Raw genomic sequence first — 25,973 nt, 5'->3', positions numbered from 1 at the left:
AAGATAGTTACAATCCCTACCCTCATGCAACTTACAAACTAACTAGTAGACATATTTAACAAATTTATTATTTTACAAATTTAACAAATTAATTACAGAAACAATTGTATCAAAATAGAGTTGTTAAGTGTGATGAAGGAAAGCTCAGAATTCAATACAAGTAAATAGTGTGCAGATAAGATGGAAACCTGATACAGTCTGGGGAGTGCCAACTCTGAGCTGAGACATGAAGGATGAAGTGGGGTGAGGAGGTTTCTAAGTAGAGCTAGCATAGTTAGATTGATGCATCTTTTTTATTTTATCTGTTTCTTTCTATACACAATCATCCTTCCAGTCACCCAGGCTTAAAATCTTCACATTATTTTTGACACTTTATTCGCTTTTGCCTCAACAAATAATCAGCTGCCTGCCCAATTTTCTTGATTCGGCATGTTCTTTCCTCTGTGCTCATGAATGCCTGAATTCCCATTCTCACTACAGTAGTTATGTCCTTCTTTACCATTTTCCTACAGCTGTATTTTTTCTTTCATTCAACACATATTTATGAGCACTTTTGTGTGCCTGGACTTTAGTTAGTTAGTGCCAGTATTACAGAATTGAACATGATAAACATGGTTGTCACAAAGCTTACAAATGGAATGCAGTGCTGTGGATCTGGTGCTGTGATCAAGTAGGGACGGCGTGCTAAGCCACAGGGAAGGCCTCCTCTTCCTAGAGGAGGAGTGATTTAGACTGAAGCCTGAAAGGTGAATAGGAGTAAGCCAGGTACAGGTGAGACAGTTGGATTGTATGAGGAACATCCAGTCAGAAGGGACAGCATATGCAAGAATCAGAAGGTGTGAGTAGGTGGAAAGTAATGATGTAATAGAAGTAAGCTGGTATCTATCATCCTAAATAATTTAGACTTTTGGGGCACCTGGGTGGCTCAGTTGGTTAAGCATCTGACTCTTGATTTTGGTTGAGGTCATGATCTCTGGGCCATGAGATCAGGCCCCAAATTGGGCTCTGCACTCAGTGTGGAGTCTGCTTGGGATTCTCTCTCTCCCTCTCCTTCCTCCCTGCTCCACACCCTGTGCACACATATGCACACTCTCTCCCCCTCTCTCTCAAATAAATGGTCTTTTAAAAAAATAATAATTTAGACTTTTTCATAAGAACCCTGGGAGCCACTGAAAGGTTCTACACAGGAGAGTTAAGGAAGCAGAAGCATTTGGGGACTAGAGTAAAGGAGGATGCTAAAATAAGATGTAAGAAAAGGAAAAGATTCGGTGAGGAAGATGAATTCGTTTTGTTTTGTTGTGATTTCTCCTAACTGGCCTTCTTACCTTCAGTATCTTCCCCTTCCATAGCATCCAGTCATCTCATGTGATGCTGCCAGATTAACTCCCAGGAACACACTTCTGATCTCAATTTAAAGAAGTTTAATGATATATTTGGTCATGGAATAAAATCTGAATTCCTCACCCTTTTATTTAAAGCTTACAATGAACTGGTCCCACATCTGTTTTAAAGCTTGGGTGGCTCAGTCGGTAAGCGTCTGCCATCGCTCAGGTCATGATCCCAGGGTCCTGGGATCAAGCCCCACATCAGGCTTCCTGCTCAGCCAGAAGCCTTCTTCTCCCTCTTTGCCCCTGCTTGTGTTCTCTCTCTTGCTGTGTCTCTCTCTGTCAAATAAATAAATAAAGTCTTTAAAGCTTGGTTTTTAGTACTCCCCTTTATGTCTTCCTGTCCATAACCATGCACTCCACACTCTTGAAGCTTTCCCACAACCAAGCCTTTGTCCCAGGCTCCCTCCCCACTTCCTGTTTGCTTATATACTTAAACCCTGTCCTCCTCCAGGTCCTTACTCAGATGTGAAACCTCCTACGATAACTTCGCTTGTTTCCACTGAGAGTAATTCCTCTTTTCTCTGAATCCTCAGTATGATTCAGTTCACAGACAAATGATAGCATTTGTCACCTCCCCCATGTGATAGAACTATTTAGAGAGGCAAGACATGAACTTGGGAACTCAACTGCCTGGATTCAGATCCTAGCCCTGACATTTCCTGGCTGTGTGATGCTGAGCACATCTCCTAAATTCTCTGTGTGTCATTCCTCCATTGCAAAATAAACAGTCCTACTGTATAAGGTACTGTGGGGATTAAATAAGTAAATACTGTAAAAATGCTTAATTTTGTGTCTAGCAATAGTACTATATAAATATTTGGTATGATCATGCCATTATTTTTATCATGTACATGGAGCATCCTCTCTTCTAAACTATAACTTGAGGACCTAATCCACATCTGATTTATTATAATGGCTTCTAAATTGCAGACTAAATAAATAGTGAATGAGTGAATCAGAATCACAATGATTAGTGAATCCTAATTGGACTTTTCACATAGTTTATTTTGAAGATAACATTTATTTCTGACCGACTCATTTACAGTAACAAGCCCTCAAATTCTTCATTTGTGAAATAAAAGTTTGAAGCTATAACGGTAGTTCCTGAACAATTCAAGAGCAGTTCTTTCCTCCAAATATTCAGACTTCTGTCTTACATTCTTCACCTTTGCTTACTCATGCCCTTAATCATTGTTCGGTGTGCAATGGAAAACTTTGTAGTAAGTCACAGGATTTTGTAGATTCCAGGAATCCACTGTGCTAGAATAAACTCTAAAGTCATTTCTAGTGGAAATATTTGAGATTTTTGTATATTCTAGACTTTAGGTCTCTCTCTCACTAGTTTCTAATCTGTCATTTCTCTCTGCCATGAGAAGGAACACATATCCCCTAACCTCTTAATCTTCTACCAAGTTTTCTCCATTTGTTTTTTTTCCCCTAAATTTTCCCTTCTTCCTTCAGCTCAGATTCCTTACTAAACAATACAGCTTATTTTGCAGAACTTATAATTACTGCTGGACTCTTGTGTAAAGGGACTGTTTCTAAAATATATGAGCTAGGGGTGCCTAGGTGGCTCAATCGTTTAGCGTCTGCCTTCGGCTCAGGTCATGATCCCGGGGTTCTGGGATCGAGCCCCACGTTGGGCTCTCTGCTCAGTGGGAAGCCTGCTTCTCCTTCTCCCACCCCCCCTGCTTGTGTTCCCTCTCTCGCTGTCTCTCTCTGTCAAAATAAATAAATAAAATCTTTAAAATAAATAAATAAATAAATATATGAACTAAAACCTAGAACACACATTTACAGAATTTAACTTATTTTGTGAAAATAGCAAAGGAAATGTTTTTGTATCAATTCTTGGATAACTCCAAGCACTTTCCTGGTAGAATGAATTTTAAAATCACATCTTTATCTGCATCTTTCAGCATAGACCTAATGAATTAGAAAATTAAGGACAAATACTACATATACATAAAGCAACATTATCTCCTGGCCACACCTATTTTTACCTTCCTTTGATTTCTTCTTAATACCAGCCTTATTTCCACTCCTTGAGAATTTAATTCTAATCGTATTGAAAGTACCTAGTTTAATATCTTTATAAGGTAGAACTATTTGAGAAATACCATCAGAGAGTTGTCGGTAATGTCATTCCTGGCGCTGTTGGAGAGTAGGGCCCCACTGGTAAGATATCAGCAAGAAAATGTCAGCACCCACCCCATGTCACCCAGCTATGCTTTATGTTTCCCAATATTTATATCTTTGGGATTTAAAAAAAAAAAAAACCTAAAATAACACTCAGAGTTTTAGGAGTGAGTGTATTTTTCTGTTATGATGACCTTCTTTTCAGAAAAATCAGTTCAGGCCTGCCACTCCAGCATAAGAGTAAAAGTTTACATTCTTCAACAACACTTATTCTTTAGATTTCTTGAGCAGGGCCAAACCTATTCCTGTTCTATGAGGGCTTGCTCAAAACCACCAGTAGCATATGAAAGGTAACACATACATTGCCTTGCACATGCCTTTTGACTGCCCCCACCCCCACCCAGAATTGACCACTTGTTCCTTGTGTCCCAACAAACCTGCCAGATGTTTATCACAGCACCTTTGCTACTTTAATGCAATTCCTCGTTTACAGGTCTCTCTTCTCTTTCTTATTGGCCTTGTATCTACAGCATCTAGTATAGTATCTGGTTCATGGTAAGTGTTTAATTAATATTTGCTCAGTGAGAACTCTGGAGTGAGAAGAGTTAGTGAGGCGATTGAGCCAGGTACTAAGTGGTAGATTGACTGGGGAGTACGATACAGGATAATCCTCTCACGGCTGGTTCAGACAGGGGAAAAGTACTGCTGGAAGTATGGAGGTGGGAATCAGCGAAGCTCCAGTGGAGTATGACAATGGAAGACAGCCTGGCTGGCCCATCTGGGGAAATAAAGAGAGTTAAGTTTGAATGTGCCAAAGGCTTAGAGACAATTGATAGAAACTCCTGAGAGTCAGATAAAGAACTTAGGTTTGATTTGAAAGCAATAGGAAGACTGTAGTCTTTTGATTTGGACCGTGAATGATGAAAATAATATTTTAAAGTGTTATTTAAAAGGATGTGTGCTTATGTCAAAATTCATATGTGAAATATCGATTTTAGTCTGTGGGTCATCAGTTGATCCTGAAGGTCTCTTTCTTTCTGTTCTCATCCCACAGGTGGTTATTTTGTACTTTGAGCCAAGCACATTTCGCTGTATTCTCCTCAGATGGGTCCGTCTTCTCGGTTTTGCTACTGTTTATGGAACTGTCACTCTCAAGCTTCACAGGTATATTGTATTTCACTAGTTTTCATTCCCATGAGAGGATCAAAGTGTTTGTCTTAGCATGTAATTGCAAGCTGGGTCAGCCACTTAAATGGTTTAATTTCAAGAATTTAGACAGCAAGACAGTACCCTTTTTTTTTTTCATTTTCAAGGCAATATCATTAGCATTCTCTAGGAAAATCTTTAATACAACTGAATTTGAACAACATATTTCAATAAAATGTGCCATTGGGTATGGAAAATTTAATTCTGAATAAAAAAATAGTTTAGAATGAATTCAAGAGAGTATTTACTAGCTAAGAACAGAAAAGAATACAAAGATGATACAACTAAAGATCCAGGTCCAGAGCTCCCAAAGAATCCTTATATAGTAGAATTCAGCAGTCCGCTGACTTAACAGAGACTACTGTTCTTCATTCATGAATTACATGCCCCAGGGTAATCCTGCTGATAGTCAATGGGTGAAGTTCAAAAAAATAGTGTTCTTGACTTTCCTCCTTAACCAGTGTGCTCTATCAGCCTTGTAAATTAGATAATGGGGTAAATGCTCTTATACTTTCAAAACCACCTACTTTTCTTAATGTATATAAGTATGCGGAACAAAAAGGCATATAGTACATTACCGATCCACAAAGGGCTTTCCTTTGCCTCCTCTTTCCAAAGCTCTCTCAATGCAGTGATGCCAGAGACCACTGGAGAGAGAATGTAATTTCTCCCTCATGATAAAACTGCAGCTCTATAGAGGAAACCCTTTATGCTGATTAGCTTTAAAGTTGTTTTTAAACATAGTAAGCCATTCATATTCCCATGCTAATATGATCATAAGTGTTTCTCAATAAAAGTATTTTAATATGGCTCAGACAACAGTTTATCTTAGAGCCATAATATGTGTTATATTTGTCCTTAAATATTCCCCTTTCAATCTTTCTTAAAATGTGATCATTTTACTGTCTACTACATAAGAATCTTGATTTCTTTTTTGGGGTTCTTGTTTTGTTTGTTTTGTTTCATTGGTACTTACTTACTGGGAATGCTCCAGAGTATCTTTTTGGAATAAACATAAATATCCTTACCTCTCAAGATTCCTTTCTTACATATGTCCTATAGTACAAAGAACATTGGACTGGATGTCAGGAGATCCAACTTAAATCTCATTTCAGCCTCTAACTCTAGGAAATCATAGGCTTCTATATCCTATAAAAGGAAAAGATTAGGCCAATCTCTAATGTTCTTCCTGACATTCATTTAATTCTGTCCACATCACAGCACACTTTGCTATTATGTCCTTGTAGTCTTCAAGTATCTTCCCGTTTCCATTCCTTATACAATAGCTATTTTCAACTGATGCTCACCAAAGGAAATGAGTAATCACTGGCAGCCTCTAACAGACAATAAGCCTTCTAGAATAGAATCCCTGAGAGAATGGGTGACCTCTTGAGATTTAAAAAATGATCCCTCTCCCTATGAGTCTAGCACTTAGCATCTCTTGGGTCCTCTATTACATAACACAGTTTGTTTATTTAATTATCTTCTTCTTTTTTTACCTAATTTACTTTCTCTTTGAAGTGAGGGTCTTACCATTGAATCCCCAGCCCTTAGCACAATGACTGATACATGGTAGGTGTTTAGTACATATTAGTTGATGATTGAATGAATAAAAACATCAGATACAGACTTAGAAGCTGTTTCCAACAGTTCTCTCCACACATAATGCATTCACAGTCCCCTGACTCACTGGATGTCCCCACATTTCTAGAACATATAACTCTGTGGTCTGCAAGAAGCTGTTTGGTGGGATGCAAACACAGTATTAAATAGCACTGAATCATGTCATGAGAAAATTACTTCCATTCAGAAGCTCTTTCCATCCTGATTATTTCCAAGAGAAAAATTAGTGTGGAACTAGTAGGTCTCTAACACCTGCCAAACACTTGCTAATCTCCCCTTGCAACAAAGAGCAGATCAAGCTTCAGGCTAGAGCTTTCCATTGCAATGCTACCTTGATAGAACTTAATGACCATCTCACTGTATTTCTATAGTTACTTTCTATTTCTGTATTATCAGTTTTTCATTTAAAGTAGCAATATAAAGTTTCCTTTAAAATATTTTAAATAGAAATTGATTTAAAGAACATATAGCTAGTACACAGACATAGGCAGAAATCTTGACTGTGGTATGCAAATGATTGGAATTTGAGAAACTAGTCCATCATTCTTTAGTTTATTTCAAAGACTGGACTTAAAGCTATTTTCTATGTCTTTAGAAGTCAATGTAGTAAAGAGTTACCACTGAAGGTTTAAATCAAGTAGAAACTGTTTCTAACTTAATGAGCTGAATTTTTTTTATCCTGTCTGAACCATATGGCTTTATATTATATTATGTTTTTTCATATTGCTTAAATTTAACCGATTCCAATATTGTTTCAGTCTATAAAACTGAACAATTAGCATCCCAGAGGAATGTGAATAACCCACTGGAAGTGACTGGCTGAACCAGTTTCTTGTTCCCCATTCTTAGTTGTGCATGTGCCTGTATTTATATATTTAGGTATTTGTTAAGTGAATGAATGGGTGGATGGTTATGGTGAATGCAGCTGCCATGGGTGTCTTTGGTTGGTATCTTTTAGATTCAAGTAACATGTGGACTTCTAAGATTTGGTAGTAACATGATAAAGAGGAAAGACATAAAGGGGCGCCTGGGTGGCTCGGTTGATTGAGCATCTGCCTTCGGCTCAGGTCATGATCTCAGGGTCCTGGAATCAAGCCCTGTGTTGGGCTCCTTCCTCAAAAGGTATTCTGCTTCTCCCTCTCCTTCTCCCTGAGCTTGTGTGCTCTTGCTTACTGTCTCTCTCTCTCTCTCAAATAACTAAATAAAAAACAAACTTTAAAAAAATTTAAAAAGAGGAAAGGCATAAATCCTAACAAATCCAAATTCAAATTTCAGTTCTGCCATTAACTATTTATACAACCAAGAATAAATTATTTTAACATCTGAAAATCAGTTTTCTCACCTCACCTGTAAAGTTGTTGTAAAGACTAAACATGACTGGAATATGTGTAAATATATCAAGGGAATGGGGTTACTATGGCTGAATTAAGCAATAAGGAAATTCATTGGAAAAATATGGAGAAAGGCATGGAACTAGGCTTGACCCAAGATAGATTGAGGGATCAAGATATCATGGTGAATGCCATATATCATTTTCATAGAAACTTCATTTTTTTATCTCCAGATTTTTTTCAAAAAGTAAATCCTACCTCTCTAGGCAGAAAATTCTAAGGAATTTATCAGTACAGATACATAAAGTGACTGTTAATGTCCCTTGAGAATAGGACGGCAAGAAAGACCTGAGTTTTTGTTTTATTTCCCTTACTTCCCTCAAGGCTTAGTAAAATTATGGAACATTTCTTTCTCTATCTCCTGGTTTCTCACTGATTGATGGTAGTGTTTACAGAATTCCAGTAGCCCTGAAAACTTGGTGCAAATATGAAAAAGGAACAGGATCTCACGCTGTCACAGAAATGATACTATTAGCCTGGGAGGGATCTTAAAGGTTTCATTCACTTTTACCAAATCTTCCACTTTTTAATTTAGGGGTCTCCCCCTGTATTTGAGAATTATACAGTCAGAGACTACCATGCCAATCCAAAGGAAAACTGCAAAAGAGTCTTTTGTTTATTAACAGTGCAATATAGGGGTGTAACAAGTTGGGGGCAGGGTGAGAGTGGTTTGCCTCTTCACAGAGGAGTCTTTTATCACTGACGTTTAGAATCACTATCACAGGATGGTGATAAAAAGCAGACCAACTTTCAGTAGTCTTTATTATTGCCCTAAGTTCTCTACAGGCAAATGGGTCCCTTTGTTACCTATACCCTAGGGCAAGCCAGTCCCACTGCCCCACTTCATTGGCAGGCCATTCATGCACTGCAATTTATTTGAACCTGAAACTGTTTTTCCTTTTTGGAGAAAGAAGGAAGAATGGTACAGGTTTTAGCTCTCTTAATATGGATCAAAGAGAAAATAAAGCTGAAGTAGGAAAAATGAAGAAGTTTATTCATAAAGAGTTTGCTTCAGTAACCATACAGAAGTTTGACTTGGGACACGAATGACACAGGACAGATCTAAAAGAACATCTAGTTCTTTGTGTGGTTGTGTGGGCTCACAGAATACTTGCTAAGCTAGGTTTGTTTGTTTTAAGAAAATTGGTAAGGCAATATCTCAAGGTTCAGAAAAGCCCAGTATATTTTCAGGAGGCAAAATGAGGAAATGTTTTAAATGAAAGGGGGTGGAGAGAGATTAAGAAACTTAATGCTAAAAGAACATTTTCCTATTCCCCGTAATATGGTTTCTGAAAACAAATGGCCTTTTTCCTTTTTCCAAGGCTAATCAAGAAAAAAACAAAAGACTTTTTTGTACTATATTTTAAATGAATATTTAAGCAAGCTGTGAAAAAGCCTTCTTCTGGCTCTGGACTAGGGATTTTCATTTCATACATTATTCAGTACTCCTTGCTCTAGATACAACACAATACATAGCAGTTTTCTCTACTGTGCCCATTAACACCAAATATTTACATTTTGTGGGAAGGTTTTGTGTTTTATTTTATTTTATTTTTTTGGTTGTTTCCTCCTAAATTTTAAAAAGTGACTGGAAGTTACCTATATTTATTTATTTTATGTATTCTTTATAAGGATACATAAAATACAGTAAGATACCTTAAATTTTTGAAAGAACAAAAGAAAAGCAAGTTAGGACTGTCTAGAGAAGCCAAGAACTCATAACAAAATGAAGGTTGCCTTCTTTAGCTTAACTTATGATAACCACTGGCTGGAAGGCAATTTGAGATAGAGACTCAGGCAAATTAGACTGTCTATTAGCTGCAGAACCATCTGCCTTAGCAAGGTGTTGGTTAGCCCTCATTTATGAAAGCCAAAAATAATAATAATAAAAAAATAACAACCTTTGTTCTTAGGTGGCTGAGCAAAATGCCTGTGGGCGTACACAGATTCTTCTAAAAATCTTGCATTTACCCCAGCTCACAGATTAATGTTGTTTAAGGTCCCAAATCATGGCCCATAGGGGTTTGAACATGGAACACTTTCAAAACGGTTTTAGTCAGTTGCCCACCTCACCCAAAATAACATATCGAGAACACTTCCTTTGACCATGTAGCCATGGACATTACGTTTTGACTAGGAAATAGGAAGAGTTTGCCATATGGATGCTGGAAATGATGAGGATTTCAGGTCCTCCTTTCTGCTGAGCTCACTGTGATGGATCATCTTTTCTGGCTGCTGATCTGGATGTAGAATACCTTCAAGTGAAGAATTACTCATAGTGACATTTCTTAAGAACCATATTGTCCCAGAGAAAAGAGACTCATTCATAAACTTCTGAGGAAGCTCTCTTTCCCTGTCAGGGTGCTATTCCGACATTGTTAATGAAAAAAAAAAAATTATTCTGACACTTGTTAAACAATGGTAAGACAGACTTTATTTAGGGGCACAACAACATGGGTTTTACAGCGAGGGAGAGAGATTGGGTTCAACTCAGAATACATAAAGGAAACATGGGGATTTATAGTTAAGGAGCAGGATATGGTTCAGTGGATGAAATACTACTAAGAGAAAGCATCAGAGGCAAGGAGAATTTCTGGCTAAACCAACTTGACAGGAGTCTTGAGAAAGGCAGGCGGATGTGGTCTCAGATATCAAAGGTGGGAGATTCTCACTAAGCTGACTTAGTAAGATTTTTGCTACAATTGGGCAATGCAAAGACAAGGGAAGTCCAAAGCTTGGGCCCAGTCGAGCAGAAGACTCAGAGGAGGCTGGCTAAAGTTTGATTACGGAGAGAATCTTTGTCAAGAAGTAGCAAGTAGGTTATAGTATACCATAACGACTCATGCTAATGCACAGAACTATTTGTGTGCTATCCTGATTCTAATTAACTTTCAGAAAGTGTGTAGTTACACACCTTAGTTTTGCAGGCTCTACATTTCTGTCATTCTGATCATTCATACGCTTGGAAGGACCTAGAAGAAGAGACGCCCTTGAAACCTGAGAAATAAGCATATTGTGCCCTGTCACTTCTCCTTCCTGTACTCATCTCCCCTTTGTTGGCATACTCATAATCTGTCCGGAGCTGCCTGAGTCTGAGTCTTATGGGACTTTGCATACAGCCAGTCCTTATGGATGGCTCCCCAGAAACCATGAAAACAGAATCTCCTAAGCTCCAATGAATTACTTTTTGATTATAAAATTTCTGACTAACTAGAGGATAAGACAATTCCCTCTGCTCATTCCTCCCCACCCTGACCCTTCTAATGACTTCATACTGCCCTGTCTAGCTTCCTGTAGGACCCCAGCTGTATGACCCTAAATATTGTTATGTTGGTTTATTCTTGTCACTTTCAGAAGCTAATTAAATGATGCTGGCTTGAATAGCTTCATTTATGAATTAATATGTTCAATTTAATCTACTTATAGGGAATAAAAGATTTGGGAAATATAAGCATATTGATAAAAGATGTCTTTTATTAACTAGAGGTCTATATTCATATAGGACCTTTAAAACATCAATGAGTAACCTTTTTAAATGCAATTAGAAATAAAAGTAAAATTCATTTTTTAATTGTTCTACTTTTCAGAATATATTAAATATTAGACAGGAATAAAATGGGAATGTATCCCACTCAGAAAACTGAAGAGACTTTAAAGCTTTACTTATTTTGTCTGACATCAGATGTCCTACTTGATTTTTTTGTGACACATAATTTTGAAATACACTTTATTTTATAACATCTAAATTCAGAGCTTTTCAATATTAAACTTCTCTTTTTGTTTTTGCTATATATATATGTATATATATATACATGCTCCAGTTTCTAGTCACAGCATCAACATTTTACATCAAGATTCCTGGAAATAGGTTTGAATTAAAATATATAGTTTAGGGGCTGTGTGGCACATTGGAAACATGAGGTTTTTTTATTGCCTGGATTGTATGGTTTCGACTTGTCTATGTGTGCGTACAATTGTGTGTGTGTGTGTGTGTGTGTGTGTGTTAATCAACATTAAAATTATGAATAAAAACCCATCTGGTAATTCAGAATTAGTACTTCCCAGACTAGTTGATAAATACTTTATCCTAATGTTCTTCATTAGAAACTAACAAATCCTGTATGCCCTCAAGTGGAAATGTTTCTTTTCCTCATGTGAAGTAGATAAAAGAGAGTAAGTGGGAAATGAGATTCATTCATTCATGTAGCAAAAAGAAGGGCAGCCAGGCTTTAAAGGCCACAGTGAGTGCTCACTTCAGCAGCTCATATACTAAAACTGGAATGACACAAAAAAGGTTAGCACGGCCCCTGCACAAGGATGACACACAGATTTGTGAAGCGTTCCATATTTTTGAATAAAGACCTGCTATAATAAATATATTAACTTAAACAGGAAGGAAGGTAGGAAGGAAGGGAGGGAGGGGAGGGAGGGATGGAGGGTGGAAGGAAGGAAGGAAAGGCAGGCTAGCCACAGTGAGAGAGTCTGCTTTTGCAAGCCCTTTACTGTTCAAATGAGAGAATAGTTGGAAATTTCATATTTGCCTGTTTCTCCTCGTAGTTCTTTCAGTTTTTGCTTCATATATTTTGAAGTTCTGTTCTTAGATACATAAGCATTTGGAGTTTTTAGGTCCTATTTATAGGACATGGACTCACGTTAAGTTAGTGATTTTGGATAGTATTACCTGTGTGATACCTTCTAACATGCCATTGGCTCACCTGGCCTCTAGTTACCATCACGCACACCACACACAATTCACATGTGTCCAGTCCAAAAAACTGGATTTGAACTAATAAGGAACTTAATACTGGAAGCACAACTATTCTAGAAATTCCTAGATAGAAGCAAAGTACCAAAACTGAGTCAAGAAGATATAGAAAATCTAAATAGATCTGAAAAAATAAAGACATTGAATTAGTAATCAAAATCTCCCCCTACCACACACACAGCCCAGTACTAGATGGTTTCACTGATTAATTATACCAATAATTTAAAGAATTAACACTAATTTTTTGCAAGCCGTTCTGAAAAATAGGTAAGACAACATTGCCTATTCATTGTAAGGAGTCAGTATTACCCTGATAGCAAAAATAGATTAAAATATATCACAAGAAAACAAAACTGCAGACCAATATCTCTTATGAATATAGACATAAAAATCTCAATCCAGACAGAATCCAGCAACCAAAAAGACTTATACATCATGACCAAGTGGGATTTAGCCCATGAATATAAAAATCAATGTAATAGAGTATATTAACATAATAAAGGTCAAATCTCAACTAATGCAGAAAAAGCATTTGACAAAAATCCAACACACTCTCATGAGAAAAACACTCAGCATACTAGGAATGGAAGGGAACTTCCTCATCCTGATAAAAGTTATCTGTGAAAAATCCACAGCTACATCCTGCTTAATGATGAAGGACTGAAGTCTTTCCCCCTAAGATTGGGAGCAAGATAAGAATGTTCAATCTTGCTACTTCTATTCTACGTTGTCCTGGAAGTTCTCCCCTGAGCAATTAAGCTCCAAAAAGAAATAAAAGATATCCAGATGGAAGAAAGAAGTAAAACTATTTGCAGGTGACATGATCTTCTGTAGTGAAAATCCTAAGGAATCTACCAAAAAACTATTAGACATAATAAACAGGTTTAGCAATGGTGCAGTATACAAGACCAATATGTAAAAATCAGTTGTATTTTACACACTAGCAACAAACTAAAAGTGACATTAAGGGGATATTTTCATTTACAATAACATAAAAATAAAATATGTAAGAATAAGTTTAACAACAGAGCTACTACAAAGGTGCTCTGAAGACTGCAAAACACTGTGGAATGAAACTAAAGAAAACCTAAAAAAATGGAAAGATCCCTTATTCATGGTTTGAAAAACTTAGTATTTTCAGATTGCTATATTTCCTAAATTGAATCAGCCTAATTCCTATTAAAATCCCAGCTAACTTTTTTGTAGAAATTGACAAGCTGGTTCTAAAATTCATACAGAAATGCAAAGGGACCAGAATAGCCAAAACAATCTTAAAAAAGAAGAATAAAGTTGGAAGACTCACACTTCCTGATTTTAAAACTTACTTCAAAACTACAGCAATCAAGACAGTATGATACTGGAATAGGAGGAGACACACAGATCAATACCAGGTTTCTCTAGGCAAAAAAATGAGATTGGACCTCTAAATCTACACCATATACAAAAATTAATTCCAAATGGATCAAAGACCTAAGTGTAAGACCTAAAACTGTAAAACTCTTAGAAGGAAACATAAATATTCATAGTCTTGGAGAAAAACCCAAAGCACAAACAAAACAAAAGAAAAAAATAGATAAATTGGACTTTAACAAAATGAAAAACTTTTGTGCATCAAAGGATACAATCGAGAAAGTAACAAAATAATGAGGTTGGGAGGATGGGCAAGATGAGTGAAGGGTAGTGGGAGATACAGGCTTCCAGTTATGCAATGAGTAAGTTACAGGGATAAAAGGTACAGCATAGGGAATATATCAATGATACTGTAATAGCATTGTATAGTGACAGATGGTAGCTACACTTGCAGGGATTATAGCATGATGTATGAAATTCTCAAATTACTATGTTGTACACCTGAAAGTATTGTAACATTGTGTGTCAACTATACTTCAATAAAAAATAAAGTGACAGAATGAAGGCAAAAATCATTTATGATAAAAACTCTGAACATTAATGTATAGAGGGAATGTACCTAAACATAATAAAGGCCATACAGGATCTCAAGGCCACAGCTAGCATCCTACTCAATGGTGAAGAGCTGAAAGCTTTTCCTCTAAGATCAGGAACAAGACAAAGATGCCCACTTTTTTTTAAAGATTTTATTTATTTGACAGAGAGAGAGCACAAGCAGGGGGAGCAGCAGAAGGAGATGGAGAAGCAGGCTCCCCGCTGAGCAGGGATCCCAGCAAGGACCCTGGGATCATGACCTGAACCGAAGGCAGATGCTTAACCGAGTGAGCCACCCAGGCACCCTAAGGATGCCCACTTTTATCACTTTTATTCAACATAGTGTTTGAAGTCCTAGCTAAAACAATTAGGCAGGAAAAAGAAATAAAATATATCCAAATTGGAAAGGAAGAAGTAAAACTGTCACAACTTGCAGATGACATAATATATACAGAAAATCCTAAGGACACTACCAAAAATCTGTTAGAACTAATAAATGAATTCAGTAAAGTTGCAGGATATAAAATCAATATACAAAAATCTATTGTGTTCCTCTACTAATAACAAACTATCATAAAGAGAAATTAAGAAAACAGTTCTATTTTTCATCAAAATTTTTCATCTATTTTGCATCAGAAAGAATAAAATACCTAGGAATAAATGTAACTGAGACCTGTACACTGAAAGCTACACATTGATGAAAGAAATTGAAGAAGACATAAACAAATGGAAAGAACAAAGCTGGAGGCATCATGCTCCCTGATTTCAAACGATATTACAGAGTTACAGCAATCAAAACAGTATGGCATTGGCATAGAAAACAGTCACAGAGGGACACCAGTGTGGCTCAGTAGGTTGAGCATCCTACTCTTGGTCTTAGCTCGGGTCTTGATATCAGGGTTATGAGTTCAGGCCCTGTGTTGGGCTCTATGCTGGGCATGGAGCCTACTTAAAAACAACAACAACAATGAAACAGAGACCAGTGGAATAGAAGACTATCCAGAAATAAACCCATTCATATATGGTGAATTAATTTACAACAAAGGAAGCAAGAATATACAATGGGGAAAGGATAGTCTCTTCAATAAATGGTGCTGGGAAGACCGGACAGCCACATGCATAAGAATGAAACTGGAGCACTATCTTACACTATACACAAAAATTAACTCAAAATGGATTAAAGACTTGAATGTAAGACCTGAAGCCATGAAATTCTTAGAAGAAAACATAGGCAGTAAGCTCCTTGATGTCAGTCTTGGCAATGATTTTGAATCTGATTCCAAAAGCAAAAATAAACAAGTGGGACTACATCAAAATAAAAAGCTTATGCTCAGCCAAGGAAACGACCAACAAAATGAAAAGGCAACCTACTGAATGGGAGAAAATATTTGAAATTCATATATCTGATAAGGAGTTAATATCCAAAATATGTAAAGAACTCATAAAACTCAATAACAAAAAAATCTGGTTTTAAAATGGGTAGAATAGACGTATTTCTAAAGAAGATATACAGATAGTCAACAGGCACATGAAAAGATGCTCAGCATCTAATCATCAGTGAAATATGGATCAGAACCACAATGAGATATCTCACACCTGTAAGAATGGCTATTATCAAAAAGAACAAGAAATAACAAGTGTTGGCAAGGATATGGAGAAAAGGGAACCCTCTTACACTTGTTGGTGGGAATGTAAATTGGTGCAGTCATTATGGAAAACAGTGTGGAGGTTCCTCAAAACATTAAAAATAGAACTACCATATGGTCCAGCAATTCCACTTCTGGGTATTTATCTGAAGAAAACAAAACACAAACTTGAAAAGATATATGTACCCCATGCTCATTGCATCATTATTTATAATAGCTATGATATGGAAACAACCTAAGTGTCCACTGATGGATGAATGGATAAAAAAGAGGTGGTAGATATAGACAATGGAATATTATTCAGCCATAAAAAAGAATGAAATATTGCCATTGAGACATGAATGGATCTGGAGGGTATTATGTTAAGTGAAATAAGTCAGAGAGAGAAACACCAATACTGTATGATCTCACTTATATGTGGAATCTAAAAAACAAAAAAAAAACCAAGCTCATAGATACAGAGAACAGACTGGTGGTTGCCAGAGGATGGGTGTGGGGGATGGGCAAATGGGTGAAAGGAGTCAAACGGTATAAAATAAATAAGTCATGGGAATATAATGTACAGCATGGTGACAATGGTTAATAAATCTGTATCACGTATTTGAAAGTTGCTAAGAAAGTAGATCTTAAAAGTCTGCACTAAGAAAAAAATTTTGTAACTATGAATGGCAACAGGTGTTAACTAGACTTACTGTGTTGATCATTTTATAATATATGAATACTGGATCATTATGTTACATACCTGAAAGTAATATAATGTTATTTGTCAGTTATACCTCAATTGTTTTTTAAAAAGGACAAAATAGTCAAGTTACAGAGTGGGAGAAAATATTCATCATATATATCTTTCAAAGGACTTTATCCATAATATATAAAGTTCTACAAATTATGAAAAATCAAACAATACAATAAAAAGGATTGAACAGACACTTCATAAAAGAAGACACACAAATGTCCAATAGCACATAAAAATATGCTAAATATTATTAGTCATTAAAGAAATAAAATTAAAATCCCAGTGAGATACCATTTTGTAATTACTGGAATGGCTACAATTAAAAAGATTAACACCACCAGTGTTAGTGAGAATGTGGAACAGATGGGACACTCATACATTGTTAGTGAAAATGAAAAATGGCTTAGCCACTTGGAAAACTGTTTGGCATTTTCATACAAAGTTAAATATACATTTACTGTATGATCAGCAGTTCTATTCCTGGACATTTACCCAAGATAAATAATAACATACCCACACAGACTTGTGCAAGAATGTCACAATGGCTTTCTTTGTAATAGCCCCAAACTTGAGCCGACACAATGTCCATCAACAGAAAAATGGATAAACTAATTACAATAATTCATACAAAGGCATATTACTGAGTAATAAAAAAACTACTTATCCACAATAATATGAGAAAACCTCAAAAATATGTTAAGCAAAACAAGGCAGACACAGAACAGTTCTTACTGTATAATTCTATTTATCTGTAAATCAGATGTAAATCAGGTAAAACTAATCTGTAGGGGAAAAAATTAGAATGGTAGTTGTCTCTTGGTGAATGCCAATGAAGTCTGGCTGAAACAAGCATATGGGAACTTCCTGAATTGATGGAAGTGTGGGTTACATAAATTGTTGCATTCATCAAAAGTCATTGATTTGTGCACCGATCTGTAGATTTTGTTCTGTGTAAATAAATTTAACTTTTAAGAATTTTTTTATTTAAATTCAATTTAATTAACATATACTGTATTAGCTTCAGAGGTAGAATTTAGTGATCCATCAGTTGCATACAACACCCAGTGCTCATTACTTCCAGTGCCCTCCTTAATGCCCATCACCCATTTACCCCATCCCCCCACCCATCTCCCCTCCAGCAACCCTCAGTTTGTTTCCTATAGTTAAGAGTCTCTTATGAATTGCCTCCCTCTCTGTTTCATCTTATTTTATTTTTCCTTCCCTTCCCCTATGTTCATCTGTTTTGTTTCTTAAGTTCCACATATAAGTGAAATCATATGGTATTTGTCTTTCTCTGTAAATAAATTTAACTTTAATAAAAGAACTGTATAGCAAAAAAAGTAAAAATCTGCAGAATAGGAGAAAATATTTGTACATTATATATCTGATAAGGGTCTGGTATCCAGTATATGTAAAGAAGTATTACAACTCAACAGCTAAAGGACAAACAATTCAACTTTAAACATGGGAATTGAATTGAATAGACACTTTTCCAAGAAGATACACAAGTGGCATGTATGTACTGAAAAGATGCTTAACTTTTATTAGTCATTAGAGATACGAAAATCAGACCACACTGAGATAGCACTTCAAACCCACAAGGATAACTGTAGTCAAAAAGTCATATAATAACAGTGTTGGTGAGGATGTGGAGAATTTGAAAACCTCATACGTTGCTGGTGGGATTGTAAAATGCTACAGCCATTTTCTGAAACAGTTTGGTTCCTCAGAATATTAAACATAAAGTTACCATATCACCCAACAGTTCCACTCCTAGGTATATACACATATATCAACTGATGAATGGATAAACAATCTGTGATATATCCATACAATGGAATATTATTCATCAGGAAAAGTATGAAGTGTATTTTTTCATGCTACATAGTCCATGATTTCATTTCATGAAATATTCATAATAGACAAATTTATGGAGACAGAAAGTAGATTTGTGGTTACCAGGGTCTAGGGGAAAATGAGGAATGGGGAGTAACAGTTAGTGGGTATGAGGTTTTTTTTGAGGTGATGAAAATGTTCTGGAATTAGATAAGGGTTATGATGCACAGTTTTATGAATATACTAAAACCACTGAATTTTATAAATACACCATAAGATGGAGAATTTTATGAGCATGTGAATGCTATCTCTGAAAAAGAATTATTCAAATAATTATAAAATTCAATCAAGAAGAGGTAAGCAAGGTGTATAGATTTGTATGAAAAACAATACCTTTCTATTTACCTTTAAATTGGAGAAGGTAATGATGACAATTTCCTATTCACAATCTTAAATGTAAACCTGAATTACCTAGGAATAATCCCAAGAGATGATATACATTAGCAAGATGAAAGCACTATGAAACTTTTAGAGAGAAAGCTTTCCAAAACAATAGAATGAGAATGGCCAATTCAATAAACAAGCATTTGAAAATTAGCTCTTTGTCTAGAAAAAATTACGTTACAGTCTCATCTCAACTTATAAGAATTTCAACAAATTATAAAACTAAATTCAAAAAAATTGAATAAAAGAATGAGAAATTATAGATTAATATTCCATTTATTTCAGGAGAAGGTTTTTTTTTTTCATTATAACTATCAGTAATATTAAATATCCAGGGGGTAAGATAGCCTCATACTTTGCAGAACAGAGTATAAATGGTACAATCCACTGGAAATATTTGGTAATATGTATCAAGAGCTTTTTAAAAAATGAGTTATTTTTTGAAATCTAAAGAAAAAAATTAAGGGTGTACACAAAAATTTATCTGCAAGAATTTCATAAATATTCTTAAAATATAGACAAATAGGTAGAACAAACATATTCAGAAACATAGATTACAGTCTAGGTGTCAGCAAGAAAATGTAATATCCAGTCAGGCAGTCTGGGAAGGTGACATGAAAGAAAGAGGTTTGTCAGTGGTTGTGGAGGATTTGAGAATGTGGTGGAGAGAAAAACACAATACAGCAGGCCCTAGTATATAAGCAAAGAAGTTATGAAGGGCACCTAAACAAAACAGATCAAGCTCATGTAAAAGGCTGTAATTGCAAATACTTCTTAATTGCTAAGAAGAGTCCATCTGCAGAAGGTTGCTCAGTTTTTTTCATATTATAGCCAGGTTTTACGTAGATAAAATTTTTCCTATGTTCTTTAGTCACTAGAAGATTTTTCCTAAGTTGGCATCTGTTCCAATATAAAAATATGAAACTTTATATCTTTAAAACTTATTAACCTTGTACTACCACCTATCTTCTCAATTACTTTTTCAGTTAATTTTCAGTGCATTCTAAACCTGACAAAAGAGATGAAACAATGTTCCCCAGTATGGATAGTAACAGCTGATACATATATAAGTTAATACAGTAGATTTCTGTTTTCCATCCTTAGACTTTCAGGGGCTTTGAAGGAGTGAGAAAAAAATGCCCACTGGAGTGTAGCTTATAATAAAAAATAATAATAATGATTTGCCTAAAAGATTGGGTGCCTGGGTGGTTCAGTTGGTTAAGCGACTGCCTTTGGCTCAGGTCATGATCCTGGAGTCCCAGGATCGAGTCCCGCATCTGACTCCCTGCTCAGCAAGGAGTCTGCTTCTCCCTCTGACCCTCCCTCTTCTCATGCTCTCTCTCTCATTTTTTCCTCTCTCAAATCAATAAAAACCTTAAAAAAAAAAAAAGATTATATGTGGGCGCCTGGGTGGCTCAGTCGTTGGGCGTCTGCCTTCGGCTCAGGTCATGGTCCCAAGGTCCTGGGATTGAGCCCCTCATCGGGCTCCCTGCTCAGCGGGAAGCCTGCTTCTCCCTCTCCCACTCCCCCTACTTGTGTTCCCTCTCTCACTGTGTCTCTGTCAAATAAATAAAATCTTTTTAAAAAGAAAGATTATGTGCTATCATATATCATGCTATTTACAAATATAGAATGTTATATGACAATGCTCAGAATTCCATATTATATTTTAAAAATCATATAAATTATATATTATAATCCTAATATTATAAAATATTTTATATACATTAGAAAAAATACTAGAGAATAAAATTCACCAAAATGCTAACAGTGTTTTTAGGTAGTGTTCATTTCTTTCCTTTTATTTGTTTATAGTTTTCTTTTTTTGTTACTTTGATCATATATTATAGTTTTAATGGAGGAATCAAATTGCATGTAAAAATAGATGAGTCTTTGTGATACTGTATAACACTTAAATGATCTGTAATAGGCAAGTTGATGTAGTAGGGACTTTGGGACCTGGAATGTTTAAGTCAAAGAGTTTTAAATCTAGCAGTGAGACAAAGTGTAAATAGTTAAACAGCACAAGAACCAAAGAGCGATCACAATAATACTTTATAATTAATTTCTAAAAGTTTCATTGACAATAACCGAAAGTTCTTCTATTTCAAGAATAATTAATGCCATCTAAGAAGTTAAAAATATTACTAGTCAGATAAACTGAGCAGTTGTTACATACATACCAGATCTCCTGAATTTCTTTTGTGGTGGCATCTTTTACTTGCTAACTAATACATGTTTTGTGTATTTTACTGTGGGTTAAGGTGAAGGTGAATGCAACAGTAATTTTAGAGTTTTTATATTTATTTTTTATTATTTAAATTGTTTAGAATTCCTTTTGTTTAACATTTCTTTTATATGAGACTAACACCTAAAATAGGTTAAATAAGTTAATGTGTAACTATTCATTGAGAATTTTGTTTTCTTGTTTTTATAAGTAATCACACATACAAAAGAGTAACTATATATTTGCAAAGATTTTTGTCATCTTTGTGGTCCCTTATGGTCTGGTACTATTTTCTTTATCTTTAAATATACACTAAAGAGACTGAAAGACTAGAGTGTTAGATCTTATAAAATTATTAAAACTGTCTTTAGAAAGAGAAACAAGTTTTCTGTAATTTTTACCACATTCCAATTTGAACAATCATGATTGAAGAGAAAACAGGTTCAAACAACTTTGCCTTAGGATATGCCTGGGGAAATACTTATCTGTGATTAACCTATTTCAGAGGAAAAGGGTTTTATTTTGTTCTGTTTTGTTTTGTTTTGTTCAGACAGCAAAACTAAATCATGAGTTAGAAGTAAGAACAGATCAAAATTTAAATAGTAACATTAAAATGGTGTCATTTTAAAAATTTTCTAACTACAAAACCATTAGTGTTATGTTTCCCTTTTGAGATTGTAATATAATTGCTCATTTAAGTAATGATGCTATTAGACAACCATCTGTAATAAATTTGTTTTTATGGTTTGTCTAAAATCATGTGTTTTTTTTTTTTAAAGATTTTATTTATTTATTTGAGAGAGAGAGAATGAGAGACAGAGAGCATGAGAGGGAGGAGGGTCAGAGGGAGAAGCAGACTCCCCGCCGAGCAGGGAGCCCGACGTGGGACTCGATCCCGGGACTCCAGGATCATGACCTGAGCCGAAGGCAGTCGCTTAACCAACTGAGCCACCCAGGCACCCTAAAATCATGTTTTTGAATACCAAAATGTCATATTAAATAGTAAAACATTAAATTTTAAAAACACTGAAACTTGGAATGAAATTTTAACTTAAAATTATTTCTGCTCGCACCTGGGTGGCTCAGTTGGTTAAGCAGGTGACTTGATTTCAGTTCAGGTCATGATCTCAGGGTCCTGGGATGGAGCCCTGCCAGGCTCTGCACTCAGCAGGAGTCTGCTTGAGGATTCTCGCTCTCCTTCTCCCTCTGCCCTGCCTTCCCCTCATGTGTGCACTCTCTCTCTCTCAAATGAATAAATAAATCTTTAAAAAAATTATTTCTACTCATTAATCAGTGCTAAGTAATTGAAATACAAGGACAGAACCTATTTTTATACTTGTACTTGGAAGACAATGGCCATAGAATTTATATTTACTCTAGATGTAAGGAAAGGAACAGCATGTAATTCTTAACTTTTGATAATCTGATTTCTTCTTCGTCTTCAGAATGATTCATCATCTGCTTATTGTTTGAAATATCTTTCTGTAGTAAATTGGGGGTGGGAGAACAATGGAGAAGGAGCAATAGTATCTATATTTAAATCTTTCTCTGCAAGATTTTATCCAAAACTTTTCAAAATTAAACATCTTTGGAGCACAAGCACACAATTGCTATGAAATGTTCTTTATTTGCAATATTGTTACAACTGAAACAATTCCAAAGGAATGTGGTTTAGGAATCAGGTGTTTTTGCCAAATAAAGAAAGAAGGTCTGATTTTATTTATTTATTTTTTTAAGATTTTATTTATTTATTTGACACAGAGAGAGCACAAGTAGGCAGAGTGGCAGGCAGAGGGAGAGGGAGAAGCAGACTTCCCGCAGAGCAGGGAGCCTGACGTGGGGCTCGATCCCAGGACCCCAGGATCATGACCTGAGCCGAAGGCAGCCGCTTAACTGACCTGAGCCACCCAGGCACCCCAAGAAGGTCTGATTTTAGATCAGTTAGTATTATTGACCTCTATTTTAGGGAATCCACCATGCTATATTGATTATCAAATTTCTTCCATTTTTTTTTACAAGCCTAAGATTGCAGAATGAACACTTGTGAGAGGGGAATGGTGTACCTAAGTTTAAAATAGTCGCACTGCAAATAAACTAGTGCAAAGTCCAAGTTTTAAGGCTGGTGCTTCTCACCTCAGCACCTGGGGGAGGGAAAAAACAACCAGATGGCTAAGAATACCCTGGGACTACAATAGACGAGGGCTGCAATGTTCAGGAAGGTACAGAAGAATTTTCTCCTTTTCTGCAGGAATGATAACCATTATATTTTTTTTATTGAGGTAAAATTCATACAACATAAAATTCATCATTTTAACCATTTTAAAGTGTACAGTTCTGGCTTTTAGTACATACACAATGTTGTGCAACCATTACCATTATCTAATTCCAGAATATTTTTCATCACCCCAAAAATAAACGTTAAGCCCGTTGAATAGACCACCCCTTCCCCAAATCTTGACAACCACAAATGTGCTTTCGGTCCCTATAGATTTACCTATTCCAGACATTTCATAGAAATGGAATCATATAATATGTGACTCTTTGTGTCTGGCTTCTTTCCCATCACATAATATTTTCAAGGTTTGTCCAAGTCGTAATATGTATCAGTACTTCATGCGTTTTTATAAAAAAGTAATATTCTCTCTCTATATATATATATGCTACACTTGGTTTATCCATTCATCATTTGATGGATGAGTTGTTTCCACTCCTGACTATTATGGATAATGTTACTATGAACACTCTTATACAGGCTTTTTTGTATGAATCTGTTTCAATTCTCACAGGTATATAATAACAGGAATGGAATTGTTTGGTCCCATGGAAAAATCTATGTTTAGCATTTTGAGGAACCACCAAATTGTTCTCCATGGAGGCTGTATCATTTTCTATGACCTGAGCTGAAAACAAGAGTTGAACACTTAAACAACTAACCCACCCAGGTGCCCCAAGACTATCCCTTATTGAATGGTCTTGACACCATTGTCAAAAATCAGTTGACCATGGATGTAAATAAATGTTTATTTCTGGATGATCAGTTTTATTCTATTGATCTATATATCTATCCTTATGCTAGTGCCATACTGTTTTGCTTGGTATAACTTTATAACATTTGAAATCAGAAAGTGTGAGTCTTCCCACTTTTTTTTTTACCCTAGGTTGGCTATTTCAAGTGCTTTGCAATTTCGTATGAATTTTAGTATCAGTTTGTCCATTTCTGAAAATAAGTCATTTGGAATTTTTTTTTAAGATTTTATTTATTTATTTGAGACAGAGAGAGAGAGAGAGAGCACAAGCTGGGTGGAGGATCAGAGGGAGAGGGACAAGCAGACTCCCTGCTGAGCAGGGAGCCTGATGCAGGGCTGGATCCAAGGACCCTGAGATCATGACCTGAGCCAAAGGCAGACACCCAGGTGCCGCTCAGTTGCAATTTTAATAGGAAATGCATTGCAGTCTCTGGATTGACTTGAATCTATAGATCAATTTAGGAAGTATTGCCATCTTAGCAATATTATATCTTCTGATCCCATGAGCACAGAGTGTCTTTCCATTTCTTTAGGTTTCCTTCAATTTCTTTCAGTGGTGTTTTATAGATTTCAGCATATACATCCTTCACTTCCTTGGTTAAATTTACCCCTAGGTATTTTACTCATTTCCATGATATAATAAATGGAATTGTTTACTCAAGTTCATTTTTGGATCACTAGTATACAGAAATAAAAGTAATTTTTTATATGTTGAACTTTTATCCTACAACTTTACTAAATTTGTTTATTAGCTCAAATTATCTGTGTGTGTGTGTGTGTGTATTCTTTAGGGTTTTTTATATTTAAGATCATGTCATCTACTAATAGAGATACCTCTACTAATAGAGACAGCTCTGTTGCAGTATGAATACCTTTTATTTCTTTTTCTCAACTAATTGCCATGGCTAGAATTTTTGGTATAGTGATGTGTAGAAGTGGTGAGAACAACAGTGTTGTCTTGTTTGTGATATTTGGGGGAAAGACTTCAGTTTTTCATCATTGAGTATGATAATAGCTGTGAGTTTTTCATAAAATCCCGATAAGAATCAAGTTGAAGAAGTTACCTTCTACAGCTAGTTATTGATGTTTTTATCATGAAAGAGTGTTGGATTTTTGTCAAATGCTTTTTTCTGCATAAATTAAGATGGTTGTATTTTCTTCTTCATTCTATTAATATGGTATGGTTTTTTCTTCATTCTATTAAAATGGTATATTATATTGATTGATTTTTGTGTGTTGAACACTTTGCATTCCCAGGATAAATCCCACTTGGTCATAGTATATAAACCCTTTAATATGTTTTTGAATTTGTTTTGCTAGTAATTTGCTTAGCAATTTTGCATGTCTATTTATAAGAGATATTGGTCTGTAATTTTTTTCTTGTGATGTCTTGTTTTAAAAAGATTTTATTTATTTAGAGAGAGAGCATGCAAGCATGCAAACAGGGACAGTGGGGGAGAGGGAGAGAGAGAATCCCAAGCAGGCTCCACTCTCAGTGCAGAGCCTGATCTCCCAACCCTGAGATCATGACCTGAGCCAAAATTGAATCAGACACTTAATGGACTGAACCACCCAGGCACCCCTATTGTGATGTCTTTATCT

General features: G+C 35.7%; 1 protein-coding gene and 1 non-coding gene across 2 annotated transcripts in view; both read left to right on the top strand.

The window, feature by feature from the left end:
• The window catches only part of GPR158 (G protein-coupled receptor 158), a 452,410-nt gene that overhangs the window by 388,882 nt on the left and 37,555 nt on the right, over positions 1-25,973 (top strand). Inside the window, 1 exon segment of the mRNA XM_021687154.1 lies at positions 4,582-4,691. Within this exon segment, the coding sequence (XP_021542829.1) occupies positions 4,582-4,691 (110 nt within the window).
• Positions 11,993-12,099, top strand: LOC123324945. Its single transcript, XR_006540122.1, has one exon. It is a non-coding gene; the product is annotated as a U6 spliceosomal RNA (small nuclear RNA).

The sequence above is a fragment of the Neomonachus schauinslandi genome, chromosome 5 (assembly GCF_002201575.2).
Source record: "Neomonachus schauinslandi chromosome 5, ASM220157v2, whole genome shotgun sequence".
Taxonomy (NCBI): Eukaryota; Metazoa; Chordata; class Mammalia; order Carnivora; family Phocidae; genus Neomonachus; species Neomonachus schauinslandi.
The sequence above is the reverse complement of the archived record's forward strand: the minus strand, read 5'-3'. Positions and strand labels throughout refer to the sequence as shown.